Source organism: Rhipicephalus microplus, chromosome 2 (assembly GCF_043290135.1).
Source record: "Rhipicephalus microplus isolate Deutch F79 chromosome 2, USDA_Rmic, whole genome shotgun sequence".
In the NCBI taxonomy this organism is placed as follows: domain Eukaryota; kingdom Metazoa; phylum Arthropoda; class Arachnida; order Ixodida; family Ixodidae; genus Rhipicephalus; species Rhipicephalus microplus.
In genome coordinates, this window is record NC_134701.1 from 280,749,589 (window position 1) to 280,770,282 (window position 20,694).

The 20,694-nt window shown below is 44.4% G+C and overlaps 1 protein-coding gene across 2 annotated transcripts in view; it reads right to left on the reverse strand.

Annotated features, from left to right (window-relative positions):
* Nucleotides 1-20,694, reverse strand: part of hiw (MYC binding protein highwire) — a 169,108-nt gene that overhangs the window by 85,044 nt on the left and 63,370 nt on the right. For both annotated transcript variants that reach the window (XM_075882117.1, XM_075882116.1), the window contains exons 35-40: nt 20,319-20,528; nt 18,480-18,611; nt 17,559-17,737; nt 10,444-10,580; nt 6,322-6,422; nt 1,463-1,648 (exon numbers count right to left, since the gene is read on the reverse strand). In XM_075882117.1, coding sequence (XP_075738232.1) covers nt 1,463-1,648; nt 6,322-6,422; nt 10,444-10,580; nt 17,559-17,737; nt 18,480-18,611; nt 20,319-20,528 — 945 coding nt within the window. The remainder of the gene's footprint in view (nt 1-1,462; nt 1,649-6,321; nt 6,423-10,443; nt 10,581-17,558; nt 17,738-18,479; nt 18,612-20,318; nt 20,529-20,694) is intronic.

Below are 20,694 nucleotides of genomic sequence, written 5' to 3' on the forward strand. Positions count from 1 at the left end.
AAATTCGGGGCCTCTGAACCACCACCGAAGCGGCGTTTGTCGGACTCCCTGACCGATCATCGACAGCAGCCACGAGCCATCAGAGAGCCCCTTCCGTGCCTCTGACTTCGCACATGAACATTGCACCCAGCGGACATTGTCACGCTCCTCCGCCCCTCCACGCGGTGCACGCTATCCCGCCTCAGCACCACGAACACTCGCCTTACTTCGCTTGGTCCCCGTCAGAAACATTTTTATAGTGTCATGTGTTTATTTCGTTATTATTGTTTTCTTCTTGTCATCATTTTTATAGCAGCAGTTACAGGGCTGGCCTGAGGTTAGCTGTTACTCATAGCAGTGTTATTTTAACTGCAAGGGTGACGTCTGGCTGCCTTTATAGACCGGTAAAGGGCAAATTTAGGAGAGGGGGATGTGGGAACCGAGGCGAGCCCATAGCCTTTGCGCGGGCTTTGCCACCTCTATCTCCCTTCTCATGTCCCAACTTGACTCTCCTCTCCTCCGCGGTCTGCCGCACAGGGAGAGCGAGGAGTGACGTTTAACCCCTCTCACCCGGTAGCGGATGTCGACTGTGGCGCCGTGCGCGGAGTCTCTCGAGACGTTTCGCAGGCGCGCGTCGGGAGCGAGAAAAAATCTCTCCGGGGACAACATGGGGTAAGCACGCATTTTTTTCTGTCTGTTGGCTTCCTTTGTTTAGGGCACATTCGGACTTCGCAGACAGTGCCTTGCGCCCGCGGCGAACGCTTACGTTTTGTTGCCCTTCTTCCGAACGTTAGGCCGAAGAGCGGTGCGGTGTCCTAGTTGTGGTCAAACTGCGCCTACCCGTATCTCTCCGAAGCCAACGCGAGCACCTTTGCCCTTGTGTCTCCGTGAATCACTTTTACTATGGAGACATGCTCCTGCCACCCCTGTGTAGTACTTCTCGCGCGTGGCGTGGATAAGCCCATCTGTTTTCCCGCCGCGCCTTTGAAACGGGCTCTGTACTGCGTTTTGGTGTTGCCGCAGACAATAAAGTCTTGCGACCTTGAGCAGTACCGTGTTCTCGCCACGGCAACGGTTAACGCATGCGCTGCGGCTCGCTAAGACCGGACCCACTCTAGTGGCCGTACTCCTTCCGGATACGTGTACACTACAGTGTACCTTCTCTACCCTAACCATACATGGACTCACACAAGGTGGCAATAAGCAAAAGCTAGCACAATCAGCTATCATGATTTATCGTAACAAAGAGGACCACAGTACTGTCAGTAGAGTAGTATTAAAGTAACTGTACAAAAGGCAATGTAGGATGAAAACATCACCATAAATCTAACTAGTAGCAGTCTCAATGCCTCACACACAGAAAGCTGATAAAACTGTCAGATTAACAGGTACGCATTTGTAAAAACGAATTCTATTTGCTGATGACACTACCCATGTCTGTGCCATATATATATGCTCTTACCTTGCTGATATATGCTCTTACCTTGGACACAAAAACAGTGGCTGGCTTGTACGGGTGATCACTCTCCACCACTGCGTAGTGAGCAGGGCCAACGCCTCCATCTGTGAGTACTAATGCATCAGCTTGTTTGGTTGGGGCGTCCTTCTGATTCAGTGTAGACACCCATTTTAGCAGCTTTTGGACTAAGTCAAGAACCTCAACAGCACTCTATGTGGGAGACAAAGAAACCAGAGTAGCATTAGCGAATGTTAACAGCTTTCTTTCCTGGAAACATTTACTCTACATACACTGACGCCATTTTCAGCATATCTGTCAAGCTGCATCTATTTAGTATATAAAGTAGGCTCTCAATAATTGAAACTTGTGGAGGCCCCCAGAAATCATTTGAATTGTCAGAAGTTTGAACTATCATACATCCTCATGAATCAGGGCAACATACCAGCTTTTGTTTAAGGTTTATTGCTTCCCAAAAGCACAGCAAGGTCACAGAAAGCTGTGAATGGTTGCCAGAAAAGCTTTCAGATGTCATACTGGTTCTGGTTACGATACAGTGAGTGCACAGGAGTGCAATTAAGAGACAAGGTGTGCTGTGTGTGTGACAAATGATAACCCCTTTCCCATCTTTAGGTACGCTTTCCCGCATGACAAAAGTGTATTGAGATGAAAGTGATTTTAAAGTTTTTGGCACCACAGCGTGACCGCCCCCCCTTTTTCCCATTCCTCTGTCATTGTTGGAGCACATGGTTTGGATCATTAAGCTGTTTTGTAGGCAGGCAGGCACTCCTCTTCATTGGGACTGTTACCATAAATTTTTAGATGGAAGTGACAAAGGCACCAAATATTTTCAGGCATAGACAATAAAAAAGTATGAATTAGCTGAATTATGCAATTGAGCAGTTTGAACTAAGGTGCTTTAAAATGCATTGATAACATAGCAAGTCAACTTAAAAATTTTGAAGAAAAAGGTTTTAAATTAAAAAAACAAAGAAAAGGTTTTGAATTAAAGGGGCCCTGAAACACGTTTTTAAGTAACCATAGAGTTGATTCACTGGAAAAGCGTATTGCCTCACAAATTCAACGGCGTGAAAATTTTTAAAATCTGTCAAGTATGAGCGAAGTTACAGAGATTTGTCACACGGTGCAATCGTATTCTCTCTTCTTTTGTCCGGACGAAAACGCTGGAAGCTAAGCAGGGAGGGAGGGGAGGGGCAAACAAAGAAACGTCACGCATGCCTCATGACCTTGAGCACTTTTTCTTTTTTTTTTTCTTCGGATAAGTGGCTTTTTCAGTGCAATCGCGGGTGCACGCGTGGACAAGTCACGGCCTCCCGCGGTGATCTCTGTAACGACCGAGTGCGCCATGTTCAAATGAGCCAATGGCTGATACATGGGCTTACTATGATTGAGTTTTGGGCTTATTGCATGATCTGTCAAGAGAAGAGAAAGCAATTTTTAGCTAACTTTGATCATTTATTGTGAATTCCAGGCCACGTGTTGCGCTATAATATTTGACTCGCGTGTTGTTGGGAGCCTGTACTACCAGGCTGCATTTTCTGATCATGCTGAAAAAGTGTTGCAGGGCCCCTTCAACTGAAAAATGTTCTTTCTTGCCTTCGCTTCCTCTGCCACAGATGCGGCCACTGCCTTCTCACTCATTTCTTTAGCAGACACACTTACACTGACAGTACTACATTGTTGTCATGATGAAGTGTGGAGCAAGGACACAAAACGCCAGGAGAGAATATTACGTCATTTAGATTAACAGAGGTTGTTTATAGAGGCCCTCTGAAAAAGTGTGTACTAGGCTGGTGCAAATATTCGAGTAAATATCATTATTCACATTTACGTCAATTCAAATTTAAATTATTGTAAATTTTGAAGTGTTTGAAATGAACAAATAGATATACATTATTCCGCACGCAACTCCCTGTAAAGATGGTTCCACTGCAGTGAAGAGATGCTATACTTTAATGCACCTGTTCAAGAAATATTCCCGCTGCTGCGAAGTTGCACTTCAAGGTTATAGGGACAGTAAAGTCAAATAATTGAGCATTAAACTTACACTCGCCAAGGTAAAAATGAAAGTAAACCAGCATTGACGTTTCGGACCCCGTACGGGTCCCATGATCACAAAGAAAATGTCAGCATGGGCATGCGGCTATTTATAGGTCAGGTGGCACAGCGTGCGGGTGTATATCTCCGGTAGATTCCTGTTCGTCCTGTTTATCGTGCGGTTAATCAACTGAATGTAAAATGATTCTAATAGAAGGCGGGCAGAGAAATGTCTTTTCATTGCAATAATGTCTGATGCATCACAGTCAATACTGTGGCCAGTTTCTTTGTGGTGTTCCGCCAAGGCATTCACAGTTGTGTGGCCCTTGGCGACGTCATTTTGGTGTTGTTTCAAACAGCGTTTGAAATTTCCACTCGTGCCGATGCATGACACGTCACATCCCCCGCATGGTATCCTGTAGATGACTCCCGGAAAATCAGTGCGCTTCAAAAAATCCTTTGCGTGAACAAGCTGTTGTCGGAGTTTTCCAGTAGGCAGGTGGGGTACTTTAACACCATAGCCTCTTGCTATCTTGCGAAATTCTTGCGAGCGCCTCGCTTGTTTCCGCTACATAAGAAATCACTGCACGCTTTGCCCTTTCTTTTTATTTTGCCGTTTCATGGCATGGCCTAGCTACATTACGCTCCTGAATCCTGAGAAGTTGATTAGGGTAACCGTTCATTAACAGGTCCATTCTCACCCTCTGCAGTCCTTGCATACATTTTGTAGGGCTGGAGCAGACACGGAATTCAATATGGGCCATCACCTTAGCGAGTGTGAGTTTATTGCACAATTATGTTCCCTCACCAGACGATGGTTCATAAAATGCTTAATTGTAAAGTCAAATAACAATTTACGTCAGAGTGAAAGTTCAATGTATGACAACGTTTTAAACAACAATATTATCAAGAGCAGTGCCCTCCTTACCGAGAAATTAAGGTAAATGCATGGGAGCACATGTGGTATGATAGGACGCTCGCAATATGATAAATCCGGATGACGTGAGAGGTACCATCTGCAATTAATCACTAGAAATCAAACTAGCTGCACTAAATAAAGAAACTTCCATGCATCAAGAGACGTATAAAATGCGGCTTGTTTGTTTCTGTTTGATTAATGAAAAAAAACTGAGACGTTACAATGAGAGAATGGTTCAAAAGTTCAATTTTCACCTGGCTAAGCAAGACAAGCCGTGCCATCCAGCAGGGCCCAGTTTAACCAGGCACGTCTGCCATCTCGAAGCGAATGGCAGGAAATCGTTAAATTGCCGTTATTGCTGCTGTGGCTCCCGCTGCTTTTCTTGTGCTGCTACAAGCGTCAGTGGCCCCACAGTAAAGCCAGGCGATCTTGTGCACGACAACAGTGACATGAGACATTCCACTTGGGAACGTAATTTGAAGTGCGCTAACCCGATGAGGACCCCTAAAATCTTATTTTATTTCAAAATAAGCACTTCCTTGCAATAAGAGTAACACTATAAGTTTCTGGATTCTGGACAGTCATTTCAACAATCAACGTCAACTTGACAGCTGCCTTTAGTGTCCCTTTAAATGAACACTGATTTGATGATTGATATGTGAGGCTTAACATCCCAAAGCCACCATACGATTATGAGAGATGCTGTAGCAGAGGGCTCCGGAAATTTCGACCACCTGGGGTTCTTTAACGTGCACCCAAATATGAGCTCACAGCCCTACAGCATTTTTGCCTAAAAAATGCAGCCTCGGTAGCCGGGATTCGATCCCGCGACCTGCGGGTCAGCAGCAGAGTACCTTAGCCACTAAGCCACTGCGGCAGGGCTTTAAATGAACATTTAAAATCAGAACTAACACTTCACCTCGATTTATCAATATCCAAAGCATCTTATTCCAGTTTATATGCTCCAAGTATGGCAAAATTTAAAACATTAGGTAAATGCAGGTTATCATTTGCATTCTACTCAAAGTCAAATCCTGCTGCTATTTAAAGTTACTTCCATTTCTTTTGAACCGAAATTCGAACTTCATACATGCCTGGTTTCAATTTAAAAAAAATATTGAGTAGGTTAGTTTTGTTATGAAAAATATGGTCAATTTTCCTCATAACATGTTATGTATAATGTTTGATTTCTATTCAAAATTATTTGACATAATTACTATTTGCTTTGCCTTCACTTAGAACCAAAAATTTACTATTTGCACAAGCCTAGCTACACACATTCCATAAGTGTACTTATGCACAAATCATCATCATCATCATCAACCTGACTATGCTCACTGCAGGACGAAGGCCTCTTCCATGTTCCACCAGTTAACTCAGCCCTGTGCTTGCTGCTGCCACTTAATACAAGCAAACTTCCTAATCTCATCTACCCACTCAACCTTCTCTCTCCCCTTCATCTACTTGCCTTATCTCGGATCCAGTCTGTTATCCTTAATGAACAGCTGTTATCTAGCCATCACGCTACGTGCCCTGCCCATGACCATTTCTTCTCCTTAAATTCGACTATGATAATGTCCTTAACCCCGGTTTGTTCCCTGATACACTCTGCTCTCGTCTTGTCCCTTATGGTTGCACCTATAATTTTCCTTTCCATTGCCCGCTACATCATCCTTAAGGTAAACCATTTTATAATGCTCCAGGTTTGTGCTTCGTAAGTAAGTACCGGTAAGATGCAACTGTGCATACTTTCTTTTTGAGAGCTAGTGGCAATCTACAATTCATGATTTGAGAATGCTTGTCGAATGTGCTTCATCCCATTCTTATTCTTCTAGTTACTTCAATCTCGTAGCTCGGCTCCGCGGTTACTACCTGTCCTAAGTAGATGTACTCTTGCAGAAATACTCACTTGTGAATCGGATGAGGCAACTGGGCAAAGGTGAGCAAGTATCAATGGAAGCAACTGCGTCATCAGGTGTGAGGACCCGATTTTATAGATCACTTCATCATCTGCAAACAGTGTGCAAAAGAAGTTATTAGGTGTTAGAATGCAAAACTCTGCAAGCTGGTGTTGATTCATGGAACAAAGAATAAGCTTGTGTGAATATAAGGTATTTGAATTTGCTTCGATTTGAATTTAAGTCATTGAAAATTTCAAAGTATTCACAAGAACCGAATCATATTAATTTAAGTGTACCACCTATTCCGAGTGTAGCGAGAAATATCAATCCAAATGTACCATCTGTAAAGATGGTTTTCTGCAGTGTAGAGAGGCTAAACCGTGAAAGCATCCAACCAAAGAAAATATTGATTGATTGATTGATTGATATGTGGGGTTTAACGTCCCAAAACCACCATATGATTATGAGAGACGCCGTAGTGGAGGGCTCCGGAAATTTCGACCACCTGGGGTTCTTTAGCGTGCACCCAAATCTGAGCACACGGGCCTACAACATTTCCGCCTTCATCGGAAATGCAGCTGCCGCAGCCGGGATTTGAACCCGCGACCTGCGGGCAAGCAGCCGAGTACCATAGCCACTAGACCACCGCGGCGGGAAACTTTGCCACGATACACTTTGTCACGAAGCCCCCCTTCAAATTTGAAGGGGCACCGCTACACTTTTTGAGCATTGTCAGAAAACGCTGCCGATCGGTAGTTGAGGCTACTGAGAACACGCAAACTTAATTTATTTATTTATTTAAAAATACCTTACAAAGCTCTATTACAAAGCATAGAGTAATGGGGGTACATAGGAAAGAATGCTAGTGGGTGATACTTCTGCCACAATACAAAGCAACTACAAAGCAAAGCAACTAATAACTAATAACTAATAAAGATAAAAAGCAAGTAATAACATTGGAACTAATAACAGTGGTTGCACAAATGACAAAGAGGGGCTTCAAGCAACAACAAGAATTTCCCAGCCGTAAAAAAGCACAAAGAACAAAAACAGAATTCAAGGAGGTTATACAATGCTATTGAGATAGATGTATCATTAATTGCTCGTGAAAATTTTCATGATTAGTTACATTGACAATGACGTCGGGTAGGTCATTCCAGAGTGCTATGGCACGAGGCAAAGCCGATGAATTGAATGATTTTGTTTTTCCGAAGATGCGTGCGATGCTTCGCTGATTGTGAAGTCGTTTAGACATGCACAATGGTGCCGTTAATGGGAAGGGTGGTGGCCTGGACGCGTGAATATATTTATGAAGCTAAGACAGGAGGGCAACTGTGCGCCGTATGTCTAGATGCTGTAATGAAAGGTCATGTTTTATTTGTGTGATGCTCGAGGGGCGACTGTAAATACGTGAAATGAACCGTGCCGCCCTGTTTTGCACAGCTTCTAGCTGGTTAATGAGATAGGCTTGGAAGGGGGACCATATGGGTGATGCAAATTCCAGCTGTGGGCGAACAAAGGTCAAGTAAGCTTGTTTGCGAACGTTATTTGGCACGTTGCATAGGTTTCGACGTAAGTATCCCAGTGTTCTTGATGCGTTTGCAGATATGTAGGTTAGATGTGCCGCCCAAGTAAGATTAGAAGTGAAATGAACGCCGAGGTACTTATACGAAGACGACCGTGACACGTTGGAATTATTTATGGAGTAATCAAATTCAACAGTTAATTTTTTTCGACTAAAGGATATTACATTACATTTTGATAAATTTAAAGTCATTTGCCATGCACCACACCAGTTGTTAATGAGATTAAGGTCTTTTTGGAGAGCAAGGTGGTCATCGGTACTAGTTATAGAACGGTATAGAATGCAATCGTCAGCAAAAAGCCCTATTGACGAAGAAATATTAGTTGGAAGATCATTAATGTAGATTAAAAAAAGTAGTGGCCCCAAGACGCTACCCTGAGGCACTCCGGAGGTGACATCGGAAATTGGAGAGGAAGAGGTATTAACCAGAGTGAACTGCTTTCGAAAAGACAAAAAGTTACGGATCCACGATAAGGTTAGCGAATAAAAACGAAGTTCTGTTAATTTTGAAGTCAGACAGGAATGAGGTACGCGGTCGAATGCTTTAGAAAAATCTAGAAAAATGCAGTCAGTTTGTAAATTATTATTTATATTGAAGTGAAGATCAGTGGTAAATTCCAGTAATTGGGTGTCGCAAGAGAAACCTCGCCTAAATCCATGCTGATTCTCAAAAAAGAAGTTATTGGTTTCCAAATGACAATAAATGTGCGAAGAAATGATATGCTCAAGCATCTTGCAGCAAATGCATGTTAGTGATATGGGGCGATAATTTTCTGGTGAGTATCTATTGCCACTTTTAAATAAGGGAACTACTTTACCCATTTTCCTATCAGCCGGCAGTTGTCCTGTTAATAAAGATTGCGTGAAGATGTGGTACAGGATTTTACTTGAGCATAATGACGTGTTTTTGAGCACCTTAGAATTAATGTTATCAATGCCTGAAGAAGTTGATAATTTAAGTTTTCCAATAAGATTTGCAATTTCTTCAGTACTGACGGCAATAGGTTCCATGAATGTATAATCAAACTCGGGAACTTCGGGCACTCTGGAATGATCTTCACACGTGAACACAGATGAAAAAAATGAGTTCAACACTGAAGCGCTATCCACACCTGATAGAGGCATATGGTTAGCATCTTGTATACTGACAGATGTGGTAGCATTGTGAGGGGAAATTACTTGCCAGAATTTTTTCGGATTAGTATTTAACATGGAAGGCAAATCGTGTGTAAAATATTTAGATTTCGCTTTGCTTACAAGAGAGCAGTACTCTTTCAAAGAACCCTTGTACTTTTCCCAATCTGAAGGGCTCGAAGTGCGTTTTGAAATTTTGTAGAGCCGCTTCTTCCTTGATCTATGAGACTTAAGCGTTTTGTTAAACCAGAGATTTTTATTGTCGTTAGAGATAGAAATTAGGGGAATATATTTATCAACCAAAGTAATGATTTTGTTTTTGAAGAGAATCCAGTTTTCGTTGACTGATCGGTACGGGAAAGATGGAAGAAAAACCTGATCGTAAAAAGCTTCCAATTCATCATTTATACTTTCGTAATTATCTCTGTTATAGTCCCGAATTTTTTTAACAGCGCTATGTAATACGTGGGTTGGGAGGCTAAGTTATAGTGCAGCACGTGGGGTGCAATTCACAATAAATTCTCTAAGTCAGCTAAAAATTGCTCTCTTCTCTCGGCACAAACGACTCCACAAGCACAGAAAGCATGCGTGACGTATTTTCTTTCCCAGTTCCATCTCTACCTGCTTAGTTTTCAGTGCTTTGAGAGAATGCGCTTGCTGCGTGCGAGAAAATTTTGCAACTTTGCACCTGTTTTACGAACTCTAAAAATATTTGTGGCAGTGAATTCATAAATAAATGAGCTTTTCAGTGAATCCATTCTATGGCTACTTGAAAAAATGTTGCACGGCCCCTTCAAATGAAAATATTACTCTCAAATCAATTCATTTTAATAAGCTTAAAAGTTAGTTAGCTACGTATTTCAAGGGTTATGAATCACATCCTGCTGAAAGTCAAATCCTGCTAGTACTCAAAGTTCTTTTGACTTTCTTTGAACAAAAAAATATGACATTTGCATAGAGGCCCCATTTCAATACTTTAAAAATATTGTGCAGGTCAGTTAGGCCATGATAAATATGTCCATTTTTCTTTATATGTCATATATAAATATTCAAATACGATTCGAAATTATTTGACCAAAATCACTATTCGCACAAGCCTACAAAAAAATCAAAATTATATTGAGAAGATGAACGAAGACATGAACGCAATGCAGGCAAGAAGACAGGCAAAAGCACAACTATAAGTAGCAAAAAATGGCCCCATATCAACAAAAGGTTAAAATAATCTATATAGCTTGTCAGTATGCACGTTTATGTCTGCGAAATTAGGATACTCAGGGTGATAAAAGGGAGACAGAGAGGGTGATCAACAAATCTATACAGCAAGCGAAATTCCTTTGTTTTACGCCAAAAACATTCAGGAATCCCAGTAAGCTCGAAAAAGGTTCGTGAATGACACAAAGCTCCTCACCTTGTTCAGAAGCCGCTTCAGACAGCAACTGAGCACTAGCCTTGACAATAGTGCCGCAGATGTTGAGGACATTGCGACGAGCTTGCAGTTCCATCAGGTCACGCATTGCTTGCTGGCTCTCTGTGTCATGAGGTGTGCTATGCCAGGACAAAGAAAGTGAGTCATTGTACAACAAATCGCACAAAGACAAGCACCACTTATAAGTAGCACAAGTGTATTTCAACATATAAGAAACACAGTTATAATAAATTAGCAAATATAACAAAGTGAATGAGAAGTTATCTCAACCTTACTAACCCCATAGCAGGGGGCTATTTTGTAAGTGTTCTATCTAGAATGGGAGAGAAATTGAATGAAAGAACGAGAGGAAGCCACACGGGATTGGTCAAAGCTATTCGAACTGTCAAGACGTAAGAATAGCCATAGAATGTGCATAGAACAGGCGGAGGCCCTGTTCTATCGATAATATGAATACAAAATGGTCTCCAGACAACATGAATCGGATTGAAACGTTAGATCTTGAGCTAGGAGAATCGAATCAGCCTGTTTTGCACTTGGCTTACCCCAATCCCCCGCCAAAAATCACCACCGAACGACTCATCTAATTGCAATACTACCTAGCGTCTACTCAAGACATTAACAAAAAGAATTGTTAATATCATCTTGCTCTGCCATCTCAAGCTTTTAAAAACAATGCATGTCAATGGTTATGTTGAGCTGCATTAGCTATAATTATTCATGCATTGAAAGCATATCTGAAAATTCCCTCAGCTCGCCTATTGGCTGTTTGCTTCGTCTCGTTCTTCTGTTCCGTCTCCTCCCTGTTTTAGATAGAACACTTACAAAAAACCCCCCAGATAAACATTTATAATGAATATATAAAATACAAGGCAGTTATTTTCACATAAGAAGAAATTTCACGATAATGATGTTCAACTGTAGTTCGATTTACTTAATGATCTATCAATAGCAATTATGCAATAATTTTGAGATCCCAAATAATGAAGGTGCATCTGGGCATAGGAGGCACTATTCAAAACATATTACTTATGTGAATAAATTACTAAAGCCTGGACACAAGAAAAATAAGAAGAAATGCACATGTCTGCAAAAAAAAAAAACAGAAAGAAAGGAAAAAAAAAGGTGCAAGAAAGAGGCCGCTGGAGCTCTACATATGTCAGCCAACATAAATGGCCCCTGTGATCACCAAACCAGTTAGAGTCTTTACACTGTGAACACTCATTCCAGCCGACAACTATGAACCTTTTACTGAAACTACATGCAGCATATTGTCACGTGCGTACCGCGAAAAAGACGAAGGCGACAGCGCCTACGCGCATCTGCTTGCTTTTATGCAGAACGCAACAACGAGAAAGACGAGGAACTCTCTGGTGCGCGCGGTTAATAAAAAGACCGACCCGCTGCTGTTTTCTCAGCGTCTTCAAATACGACCTCTGTCTTCACGTCGCGACACTGGTGGAGGTGCTGAGGTCTGCAACCTGATGCAAGAAAGCGTTGTTCGGGACCGTACACCCAGTCCGGAGCCTCAACATCTTGTTACGACTGCAGTACAGCGATTCAGCCGGCGCCTACTAGGCTTAAGTCCAGAACGCTTGACGGCATCTCCTGTTACCAACATGGCGGCCCCTTCAACGTCTGCGAATCTTCCTCCGGCCCAGACGACTCATCCTTACCAGGTAACTTTTGAGACTCCTCGTGTTTCCGAAGTCTTCCGTGGAGAACCGTATGAAGATGTCGAGGACTGGCTCGACCAGTTCGAGCGGACCGCTGTGGTGAATTGTTGGAGCATGCAAGAAAAACTTGGCCGTGCCTACTTCGCAATGGAAAATAGCGCTCGCACATGGTAAGAGAACAGGGAGCCTACTTTCCAAACCTGGGAAAATTTCCGCCAAAAGCTTCTCGAGACGTTCCTGAGTGCGGACCGACGGGATCTCGCACAACAAATGATTGAAGCCCGCGTGCAAAAGCCGAACGAAAGCGTGGCCTTGTTCGCTGAGGATATGGCTCGTCTATTTGCCGCGCTGACCCTGACATGCCCGAGGCAAGGAAAGTTCGTCCCCTGAAGCGGGGAGTTAAGGAACCGCTTTTCGCCGGCTATGTACGAAATCCACCAACAACAGTGGATGAATTTGTAAAAGAGGTGACTGTCATTGAGCGGGCGCTCCGGCAACGTGCCGCCCCTTTGATCGCCTGTTCGACCAAACGCCTGTTGGCGCCGCCGCTCAAAACGCTGCCGTTTACGAAAACTCTTTACGGCAAATGATTAGGCAAATCCTGCGGGAAGAGCTGCGGGCCCTCGGCCTTTCGTCTACCGAGCCTCCAGTTGCTTCTGTTGCAGAAATCGTGCGCCAGGAACTACAGCAAGCCTTTCCATCACCCACGCCACCACCCGAAACACGTCCACTGACCTATGCTGATGCCATCCGCCGTCATCCGCCTGCTCCAGAAGAAGCACCCTTTCAGCCACAGCCGGTTACCTTGCCGTAGTGGCAGCGGGAACCTGTGTGGCGACCACCAGTACGTCGGACCGACTTGCGGCGCACTGCCGACCGTCGACCCCTTTGTTTCCACTGCGGCGAACCAGGCCACATCTCGCCCTACCGCCGTCATCGAGAAGCCCGGTTTGGAAACTTTTCTCGGCCCGCTTCCTTTTATTCTGAAGACCCTCGTGACCATGGTGCTGATCACCTGCCGACCAACCAAGCGTCTCCACCAAGTCGTCGCTGGCAGTCTTCCTCACCTGCACGAAGTCAGAATTCCCCGAATCGCCAAAGATACGTTGACGCCGTCAGAAACCGCTCCCCAAGCCCGTGCCAGGGAAACTAACTGCAGCGACCGCCGGGGGCAAGTTGCCAATCGCCGAGACGCCAAAAAGACCCCCTTGCCACTACACAAAGACGACGTAACGACGGTGACGACGACAACCACGAGTACTACTGCCAATGAATTTGTACGTGCCGACCTTAGCGTTATTATAGACGGACACTACGTAACAGCACTGGTTGACACTGGTGCTGACTTCTCTATTATGAGACAAGAACTCGCCGACCGCCTTAAGAAGGTCAAGACGCCGTGGAGTGGGCCGAGCATAAGGAGTGCTGGTGGACAGCTAATGACGCCAACCGGTAAATGCACCGCTTGGCTCGTAATCGATGATTCGAGCTTCGTCGCTACTTTTGTCATTTTACCGGACTGTTGCAAAGAGTTGATTTTGGGTACGAATTTTCTGCGAGAGTACGGTGCTGTCATCAACATTCCAGAACCTTTTCCGCCCATCCTTACGTCGACGCCACCACTGAAGAACAACTGCAACGTTTACGTGTAGCTGATGATGATGATGATGATGTAGCTCCTGCCGAGATCTTGCTGCCTTGTGTCGGTGTTATGTGAACGGCCGTGCCATAATGAGGTGATAGCGGAGCGAATAGATACACTATTGCTTACACAAGGTGTTTCAATAGTGAGAGGCGTTCTGGCACTAATTGATGGGCGGGCAGAAGTGCTCATCACCAACTTCAGCAACGAGCGTCGTCACATCCAGAAGGGCACCGCGATTGCCTACTACGACGACATGGACCAAGCCAGAGATTGCTTCGCTTTGCAACTGGACGACGCGAGCGTCACAGCCTCGACACCTTTGTCTGTCAACATTTCCTCTACCCTGTCACCCTCGGATAAACAGCGCCTACTAGAGCTGATACACCAGTTCAAAAATTGTTTTTGTGCATGTCAAAAGTCAAGCAAACACCACTGACCTAGCACCGAATCATCGTTGAAGAAAATACGAGACCGATCGGTCAGAACCCATACCGCGTGGCTCCGAAAGAACGTGAAGAGATCCAAAAGCAAGTTCAGAAGATGCTCGAAGATGACGTAATACAGCCTTCCAAAAGTCCCTGGGCATCCCCCGTGGTATTGGTTAAAAAGAAAGACGGCAGCTTGCGTTTCTGTATAGATTACCGCAAGTTAAACCAAGTAACGAAGAAAGACGTCTACCCAATGCCACGCATAGATGACTCTCTTGATTGGCTGCGGCATGCACGCTATTTCTCATCGATGGACCTGTGAAGTGGCTATTGGCAAATAGAGGTCGACGAGAGAGACCGTGAGAAAACTGCTTTTGTGATGCCCGATGGTCTTTATGAATTTTAGTGCTTCCATTCGGGTTATGCTCTGCGCCAGCCACTTTTCAGCGTTTAATGGACACTGTGCTATCAGGACTGAAGTGGCAGACATGCTTGGTCTATCTAGACGACGTTATCGTCTTCTCAGCTACATTCGAGGAACACCTAATTCGATTATTCACAGTTCTACAAGCTATACGTTCGGCTGGCCTGACTTTAAAACCAGAGAAGTGCCATTTCGGTTTCAGCGAACTTTGCTTCTTAGGCTACGTGGTCAGCCACGAAGGTGTTTGACCTGACCCGGGCAAAATCGACGCTGTCGCAAAGTTTCCCGCACCGCATGACAAAAGAGCAGTGAGACGTTTCTTAGGCCTCTGCGCTTATTACCGGCAATTCATCGCCAACTTTTCGTCTATTGCAGCGCCTTTGACGCGGCTCACACGAGAGGATGTCCCCTTTCTTTGAGTGAAAAGGAACAAACAGCATTCAACGAATTACGCCAACGCCTCCAAACACCTCCGGTTCTTGCGCACTTTGACCAGGAAGCGCCAACAGCACTTCACACCGACGCAAGCAATGTAGGCCTGGGCGCCGTACTGATACAATGGCAAGATAACTCCAAGAAAGTGATAGCTTATGCCAGCAGAGCTCTCTCTCACACGGAAGAGAACTACTCGACTACCGAGAAAGAGTGCCTCGCCGTGGTTTGGGCAGTTCTCAAATTTGGACCGTACAGCCGCTCATTCAAGGTCGTCAGTGATCACCACTCGATTTGCTGGCTCACTAATTTGAAAGACCCATCCGGCCGTTTAGCACGCTGGAGCCTTCGGCTTCAAGAGTTTGATATGACCATTATTTATAAATCAGGGAAGAAGCACACCGCCGCAGACTGTCTCTCACAGTCACCCGTCGATCCTGCCGCTATTAATGACGAGTCTATGGACGCCGCATTCTTGGGAGTCATCAACGCGGCCACTATTTCACAAGAGCAGCGCAGTGACCCCGACCTGCTTCCGCTTATCGACTTCTTAGAAGGACGACGTGAAGACATGCCGCGAGTTTTTGCGAGAGGAGTGCCATCTTTTAGTTTAAGGAACGACGTCCTATACAAGAAAAACTTTTTCCCACCGGCTGCCCATACTTGCTCGTCGTCCCTGCATCACTGTGAAAAGAAATTCTGGAAGCGTGCCATGACGAAGTCACCTCCTGTAATATCGGTTACACTCGAACATTTGTCCCATCTGCAGAACAGTTACTACTGGCCGAACCTACCTGCTGCTGTGAAACATTACGTCCGAACATGTGCCGACTGTCAAAGACGCAAAGCGCCACCCGGCAGGCTTATTACATTCCGTCCAAGTACCAGCAAAGCCATTCGCCCAAATCGGAATGGATTTCCAGGGCCCATTCCCAACTTCTACCACAGGGAACAGATGAATCATTATCGCCACCGATAACTTGTCTCGCTACGCAGAAACTAAAGCCATGCCGAGGGCCACAGCAGCCGAAGCGGCTCATTTCTTCATAGGAAACGTCGTCCTTTGGCACGGTGCTCCAACAGTTTTCATCACGGCTAGAGGAACTGCGTTCGTGGCAGAAATTTCGAAGTCAGTTCTCAGGCTCAGCGGTACAGCTCACCGGGAAACAACGGCGTACCACCCACAAACGAATGGACTAACAGACCGGCATAACAAGACCTTCGCAGACACGCTCTGCATGTATGTCAACATAAAACACAAGAACTGGGACGAAATCTTGCCTTATGTGACCTTCGCCTATAATACTGCCCAGCAGAAAACTACCGGAATGACGCTGTTTAGTTTAATACACGGGCGTGAAGTCACTACAACATTGGATGCTATGCTGCCGCAAGAGTGTGACGACACTCACGCTGACGCTGAAGAATTTCGTCAGCGCGCCAAAGAAGCCCGACAGCTAGCCCGTGTGCGTATTTGTCACCAGCAACACAAAGATGCGAAACGATACGACCTACGACATAAATTGGTAACCTACAAACCAGGCAACAAGGTATGGCTCTGGATCCCAATACTCGACGCGGACTTTCAGAGAAGCTATTACGACAATACTTCGGCCCATATCGAGTCACCCGATGATTGAACGATATCAACTACAAAGTTATTCTCGACAGCGATTGCAGTTCCAGTCGCCGAAACCGCTCGCTCGAGATCGTGCATGTCATCCGGATGAAACCCTACTTGTCCAGCTAACTCTCGTTTGTCCTGTGGGTGCTGGTGCATATGTACGTATTATAAGTAGAGCGCTGTGGCTGCGCATCGGGACGATGCCATTTTTGGAGGGAGGCAAATGTCATGTGCGTACCGCGAAAAAGACGAAGGCGACAGCGCATACGCGCATCTGCACGCTTTTATGCAAAACGCAACGAGAAAGACGAGGAACACTTTGATGCGCACGGTTAATAAAAAGACGGACCCGCTGCTGTTTTCTCAGCGTCTTCAAATACGACCTCTGTCTTCACGTCGCGACAATATATATTGAGCATAACACTTTTGGATTCTCGACTACAATAGTACAGTTTTTTTGTTACTTGAACAAAGAATTTACAAAATGAGTCAACTAAGTGAATGTTTTAGTAAATCACTTTTCCTAAGTGTACCAAGTAGATAATCATCTTTGGTTCTTCCTTATGGTCACTGTCGTGTTAGCATGCCAACGTTTTAGGTGATTTTGCATTGGTAAGCAAGAGAGGCCTTTTTAGAATCCTGATCTGTGTTCATAAATGCCACTTAAGTTACTTTTGTTGTTGAATGCATTTTTACGAAATTGTGTGCTGCTTGCCCTGTCTAAGAACTGGTTGTGCCTCTTTATTAACACACTTTTCCTTTGAGTGACCAACAATTTGGTGCAGCTTCACTTTACTTTTATTTAAGGCTCTCTCATTGAACCCATGACCTCTTATATTTAGCAGCTTGGACGACTCAAAGAAGTTACCTGTAGTAGAGTATCTGAGGTATCTGCCCTCTGGTGTGGTTGGTGCCATTGAAACTCAGGGAGCTGTCGCTGAAGGTGAAAGTAGTGCCATCGGGTCCTTTCACCTGAGTCACTCCACCATCGCCATTGTTTGTCCTGGCGCCATGGTTTTTCAATCTCAGAGCATACTTTGTGTTTTCCTGAAGGGATACAAGAATCAAAACTCAAGTAGCCCTTCTTCACAAGTATGCCTCATGTCAAACTCAATAGACATTACCAAGAGTCATCTTTTGTGTACCTTTAAAGGTTCCCAGCAACGCTTCCTGAAATTATCAGAGAATGACATCGCTTATGAGCTGTGTTGCCTCATTTCAAATCTGTCTGTCAAGTATCAGTGGAGCTATCAAACACAATGAGCACTTCATTTCTCCTTTTGTTGCGTCGAGTGCACTGTAACTTACCTGGGAGAAAGGCAAGTGGCGATGGGCCACGAAAAAGTTACTGTCTCCACACACTATAACCCTGAGCATTTCCTCTTTTTTTAGCTATTACTGTATTGGCTGCTACTTCTGGTTTAGACAAGCACGGAACTGGCACATAGTGGCAACCCTAAAGCGGCCATGACACCTACATTACACAGCACATCACCTCTGAGACCATCCACTGATATGCCGGCACTAATAGACTTGCTCAGTAGTTGACGACGACATTGTCGCATAACCAGCAAGCAATGCTCTAATGACTTTAACAAAGGATTGTGAATTCCCCCCTGTGTGCTCTGCAGAAATACTTGGCCAACATGTTCACAGGAACACTGACCACATATCGATGTTTTTATGACTAGGTTCAGAAAGTGTTCATAAAAGTGCACATGAAGACCTGCAGCACTATGTACACAAGTATCGCTTTCCTGTCAGCTACAGCACTGCAAAAGCAACAGACCTTGATGGCAATCGGACGGTCAAACTTCACTTCTGCTACATCTGAGAAGCAATCTTCCTGCCCAAACGAGCCGTGAACCTCAGCAATAGGCTTCCATCTGTGTATCTGAGGCAGCTCTCCAATCGAACCGGTCTGCAAACAAACACACAAGCAGATCAGCATGAATCATTGTGCATCGTAAGACATCTTAGCAGACTAGGGCGCATCAGTTTAGTATGGTAGCTAAATCATATTCAGGGGTGTAACAGCCGAAATAGAATTTGGAGAAATTTTCGGAGCAGCAAAATGTAACTTTTGGAGCACAAAAATGCAAAGTTGGAGCAGGTTACAGAAAAAAAAATCTATTTTTTATCACGAAAAATCTAATTTGGAGCAGTATAAAAAAATAAAGCTTACAATCAGAAAAAAGTACATATAAACCATTCAACATCACCTAAATTGTGCAGAATAAACACAAGCACTGTTATTTTGAAAGAAGTAGTATTTTTAACCACCTCACTGAGCAAAAAATGATAAAATTCACATAAGCATTTGCTACATGAGTTAAATCCTTTTACAGAATCTACGAATGCAAATGTGGATCTGCCAAGCTGGTGACCTTGAAATTCCAGAGATTCGTGAAACTGAGAAGCAGAAAAAGAAAACAAACGAAAGATAAAGAAAACTGGCGCAGAGATGTCCTACACAGCTCCAAATTATTGCCAGTATTTTTTTTTTTTTCAAATGTCAGTGATTATACTAGAACTTACAAATATGCGGCGTATAGCATATGAGTAACTGAAGAAAATGTGCAATGTCCAATGACTAATGCCAACAACTCCTTCCAAAAAATAATACGATTTCCCGCAGGGCACTAGTATACTGCAGTGAAGGTAGCTTGAGCAGCGTTTAGCAGAGGTTACTTACTAAACAAGGCCAAGAAATTTTCGAGCACCGCTATGAATCACTCTCTGCACCTCTACCCCCCTCCCCTCTCTTTTTTTTTTTTTCACAATGTGGTTAGGTTTAGGCCACAACTTCTCGGCTCGCTTACAAGGCGCCTTGTATCACTGGATATCTATAGCCAGGACAGTGCGACTAATACAACTTCGACAGAATAATGTTTTATGTGCCTTGTATCACTGGATATCTATAGCCGGGACAATGTGACTAACGCAACTTCGACAGAACAATGTTTTATGTGCAGTTGCTATAGCAACTAACGTAGTCGCCGGAAACACCGGCGTTCGCAGCACCTCGGCTCTGGTCGCATGCATAAAATGCAGTATACGCTTGCATCTCTAGTACTAACATGCCATAGGCACACTAGTTGACTAGAAAGTTCATCTTTCCAACGCATTTTCATCTTGAAGTTGCGTCATCCCGCTGATAGATATCCGCTGCGCTCAGTGAACCGATGGACGCGCGGCGTTATTACTTTATCTGGTCGACCGCGTCTCATATGCCCTGATCTAATAGAAATGAGGTCTGCGCATTTGGATTAATTGATGACACACACTGCAGGTGACCAGCGTGGCCTTCATTTCTTACTGAAAACAGTGCAACTGAGAACATTTTGAGGCTAGCCGGCCATATTGGTGCAGTGTGGCACAATTTCAGCAAGCTTCATAGTTTTGGCGCAGCTTGGTCCAAAAATGGGGAATCCTATCAAATTGGGACAATCAGCACACCTGCTTGCACCCCTGCATATTACATCGGGACTTCATAATAAAGTTCTGTTAGCACTGAACATTCATAGCACACACTGTTTATGGTCTGCAACCAATAATTCACAATGTATGCTACTGGCAGTACTATCTAAAGAACAGATGTGTCAAGCAATTCTTGAGTGATACTTACATCATCAAGGATGTCAAATTCATAGCGCCATTCATTGCCAATTCCACCATAAATGCAAGCACCAGCAATAAACACTCCAGGTCTGTCGACACTAAAGCAGATCGCGTCAGGAGATCCATTTCCAGTGTTCCATGTTCGATTCTGGCAGACCCGTAAGAATCGAGATGGAGTGCAGTGCAGTGCTTGCCGGCTAGCGCGCTGTACATCCACCTGAAAGGCAAGTTGGAAATTTCCAATCTAAGCATACAATGAATAACACAAGCTCTTTTTTTTTACCAAAAATGACAGACTTCACTGCTTGCAAACAGTGATTATAAGTGCCTGCCTCCACTAGAAAAACCCTAAACAATCAAGAGGAGAGCTTCTGCTGTGCTGT